Source organism: Macaca mulatta, chromosome 20 (assembly GCF_049350105.2).
Source record: "Macaca mulatta isolate MMU2019108-1 chromosome 20, T2T-MMU8v2.0, whole genome shotgun sequence".
Classification (NCBI taxonomy): domain Eukaryota; kingdom Metazoa; phylum Chordata; class Mammalia; order Primates; family Cercopithecidae; genus Macaca; species Macaca mulatta.
In genome coordinates, this window is record NC_133425.1 from 65,311,324 (window position 1) to 65,323,963 (window position 12,640).

At 38.3% G+C, this 12,640-nt stretch overlaps 1 protein-coding gene across 8 annotated transcripts in view; it reads left to right on the forward strand.

The window, feature by feature from the left end:
* Window positions 1-8,090, forward strand: part of NFAT5 (nuclear factor of activated T cells 5) — a 132,058-nt gene extending 123,968 nt beyond the window's left edge. For all 8 annotated transcript variants that reach the window (XM_077984473.1, XM_077984474.1, XM_015126501.3 and 5 more), the window contains 4 exons: window positions 2,193-2,341; window positions 3,333-5,820; window positions 6,942-7,185; window positions 8,006-8,090. In XM_077984473.1, coding sequence (XP_077840599.1) covers window positions 2,193-2,341; window positions 3,333-5,820; window positions 6,942-7,177 — 2,873 coding nt within the window. In that variant the 3' untranslated portion in view covers window positions 7,178-7,185; window positions 8,006-8,090. The remainder of the gene's footprint in view (window positions 1-2,192; window positions 2,342-3,332; window positions 5,821-6,941; window positions 7,186-8,005) is intronic.
* The last annotated feature ends 4,550 nt before the right edge of the window (window positions 8,091-12,640 follow it).

Consider the following 12,640-nt stretch of genomic DNA (forward strand, 5'->3'; position numbering starts at 1 on the left):
TCATTCACTCAGCAAACATTTGTTGATTACCTACTGTGCAACAGGCGATAACATCTGCCTTCATGGAGCTCATGATCTAATGAAATTCAAAAGCAAGAATAGTAGTTGACTATTACAGGATCAACTTAAGATAACACCAATGGTTTTAAAAATGTTCTATGGGATATTCGTAGATTACTTTTAAATGCCTGCCCTGTACATGATCTGAAGTTTTGTCTCAGTCAAAATTAGGTTGTAGGCTGAGTGTGGTGGCTCATGCCTATAATCCCAGCACTTTGGGAGGCCTAGCAGGGAGGATCGCTTGAGCTCAGGAGTTCAAGACCAGCCTAGGCAACATAATGAGACTCTTGTCTCTACAAAAAAATTTAAAAAATTAGTCAGGCATGGTGGTGTGTGCCTGTAGTCCCAGCTACTTGTGGGGCTGAGGTGGGAGGATTGCCTGAGCCCAGGAGGTGGAGGTTGCAGTGAGGCCTGATTGTACCACTGCACACCCACCAACAGAGAGAGACCCTGTCTCAAATAAAATAAATAAAATAAAATAAAATAAAATAAAAATCTGGTGGTTAGGGGAATTGTATTGGTATTATAATTTAGGTGAAAATAGGTCCAAAGAACTCATGAATAAATGATTCATTTCTCAAACAGGTAGAATAATAAAACATGGAATGTCAAAAGTTAAATGAGCACTTTCCCCCTCTATCAAAATAATCAGTTTTCATAGGAATTAGGTTTTTAGCCAAATGGCTGTGAGGCAAGTTGAAGACAAGAAAATTGCAAATATATTTTTAGATGAAAATATTTACTTTCAGTTTTTTTTTTTTTTTTGAGACAGAGTCTTGCTCTGTTGCCTAGCCTGCAGTATGGTAGAGCAATCTCAGCTCACTGCAACCTCCTTCTCCCGGATTCAAGCGATTCTTGTGCCTCAGCCTCCCAAGTAGCTAGGATTTACAGGCATGTGCCACCATGCCTTGCTAATTTTTGTATTTTTAGTAGAGACAGAGTTTCACCATGTCGGCCTGGCTGGTCTCGAACTCCTGGCCTCAAGTAATCCGCCCGCCTCAACCTTCCAAAGTGCTGAGATTACAGGCATGAGCCACCACACTTGGCCTTTCAGCAGCATATTGACTAACAATAACAACAAAAAAAATTTATGAAGGGAGCTATCCAACTAATATACCATGTGCCTTTTTAAAAGCTTTATAGCCAGGATTTCTTCTCGGTATCAAATTAAGAAATTTAACAGCTATGCTTTCTGAAGACTCTTTCCATAGAGCCTCCAAGTGGTAGTAAACTTTTAAATCAGGATTTGGCTATGTGCTCAACTCAGAAGATTGTCATTAGCAGTAGCGGTAGTTACCACTGAGTGCCAGTGCAGACTCAGGTAGACAAAAAAGAAGAAAGAAAAGCAATCAAGGGGGAAAAGTAGATATAGTGGAGTGGTAGAATCTTGCTATATGTTGCCTCTAGGTACAAATCTAGAACTAACTACTCCTCAAAATGGAGGTGGTAGGAGGTGGGAAATAATTTTTCATTTTGCTTGGGAAATTTGGTTTGTAAACCTAAAATAGCCCTTATTTCTGGGGGAAAAAAAAAGATGTTTAAAGTCCAGTCTAAAAGAGAATTGTGTCCATGTGCCAACTTGTCATATTCAAATTTTCTAATTAGTTTTAATTTAGAAAAGCAAAATTTATTGATCACTGGGTGGTATTTTCTAATGAGAAGCTTGAACTTAGTTTAAGAAAGAAGTGCTCTGACAATCTCATAGCCCTTAAGAAGTTCTGAGACTTTATATTGTCAGACAGCTAAATCCTAAGAGAAGAGTGTAGTGGTTGTAATTGAGTAGCTTTATCCTCCTGGAGATTTTTAAGCTGTATCCTATAATATACTCTGGTCAGGTTGGGTAGTATGATTCAAGTCACTTGGAACGGTCTTGGGGAATATAGCCTGGTAATCGAACTGCTTAAGCTTATTATTAATATTTAAGCTATAGTTCCAGGCCCATTCCAGAGGTCCCCCAGCCAATGCACTTCATAAAAGGGAAGATACATCTTAATATACCAGTTTTGTATCTCATGCTACCATTATAGCATCAAAAAATAGACATTTAAATCATGACTAATAATAAATTTTAGAATAAAATAGTTGGTAATTTTTGTGATTTTAAACTTTTCTTTTTTTGTGTGTGTATGCAGCAATGAAAACTACTGGATGTAATTTAGATAAGGTAAATATTATTCCTAACGCCCTGATCACTCCACTCATACCAAGCAGTATGATTAAGAGTGAAGATGTTACTCCAATGGAAGTAACAGCAGAAAAAAGATCTTCCACTATTTTTAAGGTAAGCTATATTGACTACTGCTCCAACTTCTAACCTCCTATATAAAAATTGCTGTCTTTTACTTTTCCTATTTTTTTCACATTGCTTTTACTTTGGATGTACTTAATGAATTTTGCTGTAAAGAGGGAATGCTTTATACTTCAGCAAAATTGCCCACAAAGTGACTTCCAATATACATTTTGACACGGGAGGAATTAATATGTTATATGAGATATTAATGAAAGTACTAATTTTAGCATTTTCAGAGTTAAGAGGTGTTTTTATTTTTTTCCCAGTCTTTTCCCGTAACTTTCTATTTCTTTTTTTTTACTTGTCTTCTCCCCTGTAATGTTACTGAGGAGCTGCAAAATTGAGATATTTTGATACCTGCTCTTGATGAACCATAAAATTAATGTGTTCTGATTACCCTTAATTCACCTAAGTATATCAATAGCTGATTATTCTACTTCTTTGTTTGACTATCTTTGCTTATAGTACTTTTTAAAAATATATCCCAAGGAAAATGAGGCATCATATAATGGAGAATTGTAGTCCCATACCTGTTTTGTAAATGATGATAATATAGAGTGGAAAACTGGTCCTGCATATATTTTTAGAACAATAGTGATTTTTTCCCCCCTTGAGACGGATGGAGTCTCTCTCTGTCACCCAGGCTGGAGTGCAGTGGCATGATCTCAGCTCACTGCAAGCTCCGCCTACCAGGTTCACGCCATTTTCCTGCCTTAGCCTCCCGAGTGACTGGGACTACAGGCACCCGCCACCTCGCCCGGCTAATTTTTTGTCTTTTCAAAAGTAGAGACGGGTTTTGACGGTGTTAGCCAGGATGGTCTCAATCTTCTGACTTCGTGATCTGCCCGCCTTGGCCTCCCAAAGTGCTGGGATTACAGGCTTGAGCCACTGCGCCTGGCCAAACAATAGTGATTTTTGATGTATGTTACAAACTTATTTAATGTTTATATATTCATATTATTTGGGGATTTTTATGTTTTAGACTACAAAGACAGTCGGATCAACTCAGCAAGCATTAGAAAACATCTCAAACATAGCAGGAAATGGCTCTTTTTCATCACCATCATCTTCCCACCTACCTTCTGAAAATGAAAAACAGCAGCAGATTCAGCCCAAGGCATACAACCCAGAGACCCTGACAACTATTCAAACCCAGGACATCTCACAGCCTGGTACTTTTCCAGCAGTTTCTGCTTCTAGTCAGCTGCCCAACAGCGATGCATTATTGCAGCAGGCTACACAGTTTCAGACAAGAGAAACTCAGTCTAGAGAGGTATTACAGTCAGATGGCACAGTGGTTAATTTGTCACAACTGACTGAGGCGTCACAACAGCAGCAGCAGTCACCACTACAAGAACAAGCACAGACTTTACAGCAGCAGATTTCATCAAATATTTTTCCATCACCAAATAGTGTGAGTCAGCTTCAGAATACTATTCAGCAGCTGCAAGCAGGGAGTTTTACAGGCAGTACTGCTAGTGGCAGCAGTGGAAGTGTTGACTTGGTCCAGCAAGTTTTAGAGGCACAGCAACAGTTATCTTCAGTTTTATTTTCTGCTCCAGATGGTAATGAGAATGTTCAAGAGCAGCTTAGTGCAGATATTTTTCAACAAGTCAGTCAAATTCAGAGTGGTGTAAGCCCTGGAATGTTTTCCTCAACAGAGCCAACAGTCCATACCAGACCAGATAATTTATTACCTGGAAGAGCTGAAAGTGTTCATCCACAGTCTGAAAACACGTTATCTAATCAACAGCAGCAGCAGCAACAACAGCAAGTGATGGAATCTTCAGCCGCAATGGTGATGGAGATGCAACAGAGTATCTGCCAGGCAGCTGCCCAGATTCAGTCAGAATTATTCCCTTCAACTGCTTCAGCAAATGGAAACCTTCAGCAATCGCCAGTTTACCAGCAGACTTCTCACATGATGAGTGCATTGTCTACCAATGAGGATATGCAAATGCAGTGTGAATTGTTTTCTTCTCCTCCTGCAGTTTCTGGAAATGAAACTTCTACAACCACCACACAGCAGGTTGCAACCCCTGGCACTACCATGTTTCAGACATCAAGTTCAGGAGATGGAGAAGAAACTGGAACACAAGCAAAACAGATTCAGAACAGTGTCTTTCAGACCATGGTCCAAATGCAACATAGTGGGGACAATCAACCTCAAGTTAACCTTTTTTCATCCACAAAAAGTATGATGAGTGTTCAGAATAGTGGTACCCAGCAACAAGGTAATGGTTTATTCCAGCAAGGGAATGAGATGATGTCACTTCAATCTGGAAATTTTTTGCAGCAGTCTTCTCATTCACAGGCCCAACTTTTTCATCCTCAGAATCCTATTGCCGATGCTCAGAATCTTTCCCAGGAAACTCAAGGTTCTCTCTTTCATAGTCCAAATCCTATTGTCCACAGTCAGACTTCTACAACCTCCTCCGAACAAATGCAGCCTCCAATGTTTCACTCTCAAAGTACCATTGCTGTGTTACAGGGCTCTTCAGTTCCTCAAGACCAGCAGTCAACCAACATATTTCTTTCCCAGAGTCCCATGAATAATCTTCAGACTAACACAGTAGCCCAAGAAGCATTTTTTGCAGCACCGAACTCAATTTCTCCACTTCAGTCAACATCAAACACTGAACAACAAGCTGCTTTCCAACAGCAAGCTCCAATATCACACATCCAGACCCCTATGCTTTCCCAAGAACAGGCACAACCCCCCCAGCAAGGTTTATTTCAGCCTCAGGTGTCCCTGGGCTCCCTTCCACCTAATCCAATGCCTCAAAGCCAACAAGGAACCATGTTCCAGTCACAGCACTCAATAGTTGCCATGCAGAGTAACTCTCCATCCCAGGAGCAGCAGCAACAGCAGCAACAGCAGCAGCAACAGCAGCAGCAACAACAACAGGGCATTTTATTCAGTAATCAGAATACCATGGCTACAATGGCGTCTCCAAAGCAACCACCACCAAACATGATATTCAACCCAAATCAAAATCCAATGGCTAATCAGGAGCAACAGAACCAGTCAATTTTTCACCAACAAAGTAATATGGCCCCAATGAATCAAGAGCAACAGCCCATGCAATTTCAGAGTCAGTCCACAGTTTCCTCACTTCAGAACCCAGGTCCTACCCAGTCGGAATCATCACAGACCCCCTTGTTCCATAGCTCTCCTCAGATTCAGTTGGTACAAGGGTCACCTAGTTCTCAAGAGCAGCAAGTAACACTCTTCTTATCTCCAGCATCCATGTCTGCCTTGCAGACCAGTATAAATCAACAAGATATGCAACAGTCTCCTCTTTATTCCCCTCAGAACAACATGCCTGGAATTCAAGGAGCCTCATCTTCGCCTCAACCACAGGCTACTTTATTTCACAACACAGCAGGAGGCACAATGAACCAACTACAGAATTCTCCTGGCTCATCTCAGCAGACATCAGGAATGTTCTTATTTGGCATTCAAAATAGTAAGAAACTCTAATTTTTCATTACTTAATTGGTCATCATTATTATTAGAAGGAAGCAGAGTACAGTGGTGCAATCTTGACTGATTGCACCCTCTGCCTCCCAGGTTCAGGTGATTCTCCTGCCTCAGCCTCCTGAGCAGCTGGGATTACAGGTTTGCACAACACACCCAGCTAATTTTTGTATTTTTGTTAGAGATGGGGTTTCACCATGTTGACCAGGCTGGTGTCGAATTTTTGACTTCAAGTGATCTGCTGGCCTCGGCCTCCCAAAGTGCTGGGATTACAGGCGTGAGCCACCGCACCCGTCCTGTACGGTTGTTTTAAGAGTGTAGATTGTAGTTAGAACTCTATCACCTATAGACTATGAGATCTTGTATAAGTTATGTGGCTTTTATGGGTCTCAATTCTCTCATTTAAAATGGTGATAATAGGCCGGGCGCCTATGTATAAAAATGTGTGTTTGCCATTTTAAGCTATAAACTTAAAAGGAAAACGAAGTAAGAATGACAGATAATATCCTAGCCAATTGAAGTCAGTAGTTTCTAAGGAGGTAGAAACCCATCTTTAGGCCGGGCGCAGTGGCTCAAGCCTGTAATCCCAGCACTTTGGGAGGCCGAGACCAGCGGATCATGAGGTCAGGAGATCAAGACCATCCTGGCTAACACGGTGAAACCCCGTCTCTACTAAAAAATACAAAAAAAAACCTAGCTGGGCGAGGTGGCGGGCGCCTGTATTCCGAGCTACTCGGGAGGCTGAGGCAGGAGAATGGCGTAAACCCGGGAGGCGGAGCTTGCAGTGAGCTGAGATCCGGCCACTGCATTCCAGCCTGGGCGACAGAGCAAGACTCTGTCTCAAAAAAAAAAAACCCATCTTTAATGTTAATATACCAAGGAATTTATATAGGACTTTTGATATTTAAGCAAAGTTGTATTTTTAGACTGCTTAAAGGAAACCTAAGATGAATTCCAGTGCCAATCTGTGAAAACTTTTTTCTTGGACTGTCAGGTGCCTAACTTTTAGTAATGTACAAAGAGAATGCAGTAATGAATTTGCCCCAACAACTAATATCTTTTCATGAATCTTCACTAACCAGATACCTTCTATTTTCAATGTCTCTGCAGACTGTAGTCAGCTTTTAACCTCTGGACCAGCTACATTGCCTGATCAGTTGATGGCCATAAGTCAGCCAGGCCAACCACAAAATGAGGGCCAGCCACCTGTGACAACACTTCTTTCTCAGCAAATGCCAGAGAATTCTCCACTGGCATCCTCTATAAACACCAACCAGAACATCGAAAAGATTGATTTGCTTGTTTCGTTGCAAAACCAAGGGAACAACTTGACTGGCTCCTTTTAACTGGATATGTAAGTATTGCATTTTGGCTTCTTATTGGAAAGCATCAAATTTTATTCTTAACAGATTTAGGTTAAGTAATAGTAGTTTAGTTCTAAACTTTTAAAATGTGACTTCCTCACAAGATGATACTTTTTTACTCTGAATAAAATTATTCTGAATGATAGCTTATGGTCATATACTTAATACAGACCAAACATCCCTAGTCCAAAAATCCAAAATCCAAAATGCTCTGAAATCCGAATCTTTTTGAGTGCTGACATGACATCTCAAGTGGAAAATTCCACACCTGACCTCATATGATAGGGTCATAGTCAAAATGCAGGCTCACAACATGCAGTTGATTTGGTGTCCCTGAGGGAAAAAAAGATTTTCCCAGCTCCCTTCAGCTGTGATAGATCTTTTTAGGTGTATATGAAACAGAAGTGAATTACATGTTTGGACTTGTGTCTTATTCCCAAGATATCTCATTGTGTGTATGTACATATTCCAAAATCCAAAAAAGAAATTGGAAATACTTCTGATCCCAAGCATTTTAGATAAGGGATATTCAACCTATATTGGAAATTCCTTCTGCTTCTGAGCTTCTTTGCCTTGGAATAACAAAACATCTGATGAGTATGCACAGTGTGTTTCCTCTGTACTATATATTGGATATAATCATCCCTTCCTCCAGAAATAAATTTTGAGTCAGAAAAGTCTGTGGAAAATCAAATATGAAAAAGTTTTACTTATAGTACCATAATATACTTTAGGATCATTCAGGGTATCAGACACTTTATAAATACTTCCCTCCCTCGTAAGTTACATTAAACTTTTTCTCTTTTTTAGAAATTCCATGAAGAAAATCCTGATTCCAAGATGTCCTGAGATCTTGTGGTTCCATGAGAATTATTATTTTAAAAACAAAACAAAATATGAAAAACTGTATTTGAGTAAATTGATAGATTTTATTCTGACTGCAAAAGAGCACACCTATGCTGCTTGTTGCAGTGACTAACCACAAATGTTAACATCTTCATATTTTATATTCCTAATAACAGTGATGACTGAGAATCTATTTGAGTTTCCAGCTGGCAGAATTGTTATTATTTTCCTAGGCGCAATTTCCTTAAACGTACAGTTTAAATTAAAGGCTGGACCACTCAGTTATTATTGCTATTAGAAAATAATATATCATGTTTACTTTCGTTCTTCATTATTTTCTTTCCTGCATTGTTTTAGTCAAGTAATGGCTTTTGAAAAAGTAAAGTTCAGTAGTAACTAAGGCGGTTATTTTTTTCAATATAAAAGGCACAGCTGTTGGCCAAAGTGAAGGAATCTTTTTTCAGTTTTATTGGAGAAACTGAAGGGGTAACATTCTAACAAGTAAACTGTATATGCAGATAAAAGAACTCTTGATTTAACACAAAGGCAGATGATACACTTAGAAAACTGGGAACAGCTGGAATGCCATTGATTTTATTTTTTCAGAGAGTTGTTAGTTGTCTGGGTTTCTACTAAGGGGTTTAGCCATAACTGTGCATAGAAAAATAATTATCTTTATCTGTAAAAAATGAAGGGGATAATATATGATAAATTATGTTCTCATATCCTCCTACAGTAGTTTAAATTGACAGAAAAGTTTGAGTGTTTTATTCTTAACCCAGTCTTAGGCTGGTGTTCCCTTTTTATATACATCTATATTACTTTTTACCTCTTTTTCACTTTACTTTAGAGAACTATTGATATACTACTGGCTTTATGACCCTGTAGCATCTTTGGCCACTTTAATCTAGGGTGACCTAGCAGTCCTGCAGCACAGGGCAGAAAGTACTGTCTTAGGAATTATTGGGAGTTAATTCCTGAGAAACAACACATTTTTCCCCATGAACGGTGCTGTTCTGAAGTCTTCAAATTTTTCCTTCTAATAGGAAACAGTATAAATTTTAATTTAAAAAAAAGGCAAACTAAAATTTCTTGAAACATCACTTCTCCCTGATCTGCAGTGAGTATAAATTCACTTGTCACCTCAGTGCTTTACAGTTTGAAGTGGTCACTTACCTGATGGTTCCCACAAGCCTTAGGCTTTACAGGGTCATATCATTGACTTAAAATGAAGAATTAACTTGTGTTACATCTATAAAGAGCAAAATAACACACTCCAGAACTTGGCAGTTGTAGCATTAGTTATACAGTTTTGGGCGTTGTTGCCACCCGTGGGATGCCTGCTTCTCACTACCACCTGTGTCTGGACACATGCTTATGTCTCATTTTCCTTTTGGCATGTGGAAAGCTGTCAATGCAGTGTAAGGCCAACGTGTGTGTGGCTTCTATGTGTTGATATAATGTTTTGGTATCCTTGTCCGTTTCATTTATTTTTTAAGTGTACAAAAAATAACCTGTTAATTGTTGAAGGCTAACTTTCTGTTCTTTTTTTTTTTTTTTTCTATCCTGTACATTTAGTTGAACTGTGTGGAATTGTGGTGTTGGTTTTGTTTATACAGCCAGATTTTTCCTTCTTTTTTTTTTTTTTTGGTGATGATCTTCCTTTGTTCTTTGAATGTGCTCTTTTGTCTTTTTCTCTTTTTTCTCACGTTTTCTTCCCTCCACCTCTGCCCCTTTCTTTCTTTCTCTCTCTGATTGAGAGGCATTGAATTACGTTTTCAGTAGTACAGGCTTCTTGCCGATATGAAGGGAACTTTTCAGAAAGAGACCTACTCTGGGTCATTTAATTTTGAATACAGTTTTCAATCGTTCAAGTTTTGGATGGTTTATATCTAATGTGTGTTTCATTTTTTTGGAAAGCTATATTTTGTATTTAGGAAATGGTATACTATTTTGCTATTTGTACTGAGTGAGTACATTGGCATAAATATAGAAATTTATATATATACATATATATAAACTATTCTTTTTTGCCACACATTTTTGTGGTAAATTTGTGAGTTTGTCTGATGTTCTACCACAACGTGGCGTCTGATAACAGTGAGGGGGGGTGGGGTTTGTTATGTCTTTATTGAGTATTTAAGTATCTTTTGAAACAAATGACCTGTTCATCTGTGGCCATTCCATCAGGCAGTTCCTTGATGTTAGTAGTGGGCTAAAGGCAGCTTACTGTGTGTCTGCTGGAGCTTTCACTCAGCCAAGTGTTAAGAGTCAGGAAACCCATTGAGGCAATTGCGTCAAATGGTGTTTCACAAGAATGAGCCATTCAGTCTTTGCTCACTATATATTTAATATTTTATTATTGTTGTTATTGTTATTATTAATTGGCTTTCTGTATTCTATGCCTTTTATTTATAAAGACACTAAGAAAACCCATGTTTGTAATTTTAATAACATTTTTCCCATCTTGTAATATCCAGAGCTACTTTATAAATTCTCTGAACCAAAAGTATTTTCCTCAGTGTATCTCTTCTCCCCCAGCCCCTATTGGGAAAAATTACCCAGTATAGTTCAGGTTTTGAGGAGGATCAGCCACACAATCCAGTGCTTCAGTTTGAAAATGTAAAACTCTAACCCTAAAGTAGGGTTGATTGAAATTTCAGACAAAGCAAACCCAGCAGGTATAAAAAGAAGTAGTAGAAATAAAAATCTGTAAGTTATTTTTGAATTTTCTGAACTTTTTTCTAAGAGATTACATAGGAGACTAAAGAAATCTATCTGTTCACCAAGTTCTAATTAGGATGATTGTTAATACAGAACTGTGGATGAAGTGGCAACTGGCTTGTGTGCTGACTTCTGTGGTTTAGCAAGGGGTTTATTGTTATCAAATGCTGATTGGCAATGCCAAGTCACTGGGACCAATTTTCTGTTTTATAATATCTCAGTTTAGAACAGAATATATACCTGAACTGTAGTGGTTTGATTGGATGGAGGCAGAAAACCCGATTTTTATTCTCATAAATTTTGTGGTTATTTATACAAGGGCTGTGCTATGCTACCATATTCTTGTTCAATAATAATAGGTTTGTTGTTGTTTTTTTTTACATTGTTAAATGTTCCTTACCCCTAAAGGTCAATGTTAAGTACAACGTTCTGAAAATACAATTTGGCTACAAGGAGTATTCATCTTCTTTGAAGCTCAGTGGTTGATATTTGTGCTAATAATGCAATTTCCTGATTACTGTTACAAGTTATAGCTACATATGGGAGAGACTCAGTGAGCCAGCAAAGGCCATAGAAACAACAGTTTATTAAACGTATTTATGGCAGAAGGACCTAAATAAACTGTGAGCCACCTTTTCTTCTTTATATTGTTACATTTAATTGTTCTAGCTTTCAGCAACTCACATTAACGCTTGGAGCTTCTCTCTCTCTCTCTCTCTCTCTCTTTCTCTGTGTGTGTGTGTGTGTGTGTATGTGTGTGATTCCTTATTGTCATTCCATTATATATCCACACCAACAACAACATGGGTGAAGATCATTCGAAGTCATATTTTGCCTCTAAGCTTGATCATGTTACCTTTATGATTAAAGTATCGTGTTATTTAGCCAATGCAAATCTGTTTTAAAACAAATCGTTTTAAAAAAAGAACAAGTTTTTAAGGGCTTTATTATAGAAGAAGTATTAATGAAGGACTTTCCTTCCTCCCTCCCTTTCCTCCCCTCCCTGCCTCCCTTCCTTCCTTCTTTCTTCCCTTCCTCCCTGCCTTCTTCGTTTCTCCTTCGCTTATTCCTCCCTCCCTCCCTTCTCTCTTCCTTCCTTCCATCCATCCTTCCTTGCCTTTTATTTTCATTTTTTGTAATATCACATGTGCTGTAGTTTGGAAGTTTATTCTAGTGCATTTCTTGCCCATCAGAACCTCAGCTAATCTACCTAGGAAAAATAGTATCAAAGGAAATGAGGAAGTTGTATCTGAGTCCCTCTAGAACTAAGATAATTCTTTTTGACCATTTAAGCCTTTATAAATGCTTGTTTTAGGAAAGTGAATCTGTTAGATGCATCAACAAATAATGACCAGGATAAAATGATTTCATAATTAAAGACTCAAAGTCACCATGGTTATACATTTTCACCATACATAGTAATCTTATAATTTTTCATTTTTCTGATGAAGATTTCTCTTCCAATATCTGTTTCCTAATTGATTTTTAAAATTAATTAGCTTTCCTCTGCTTTATGACCATAGGTTTTATCCCTAACCAAGACAGCTGTCTTATATCTGCATGCCTTAGACTGTGTAGAGGGACTCCATGAAGAAAGACCATAGGTTAGAAAAATAACTGCCTATGAATCTCATAACATGTATTAAAAAGAGGTTTTCTTCTCTGCTTGTTAGTGTCACTAGAGCAAAATTGTAGAGATAATGCTCATGATGTAATAAATATCAGAATAATATCTACAGTATCATTTGTGGATGGTCCCAGTGCTCTAGTTACTTTACTTCTTTTTTTTTTTTTTTTTTTTTTTTTTGGAGACGGAGCCTTGCTATGTCTCTCAGGCTAGAGTGCAGTGTGCGATCTCTGCTCACTGCAACCTCT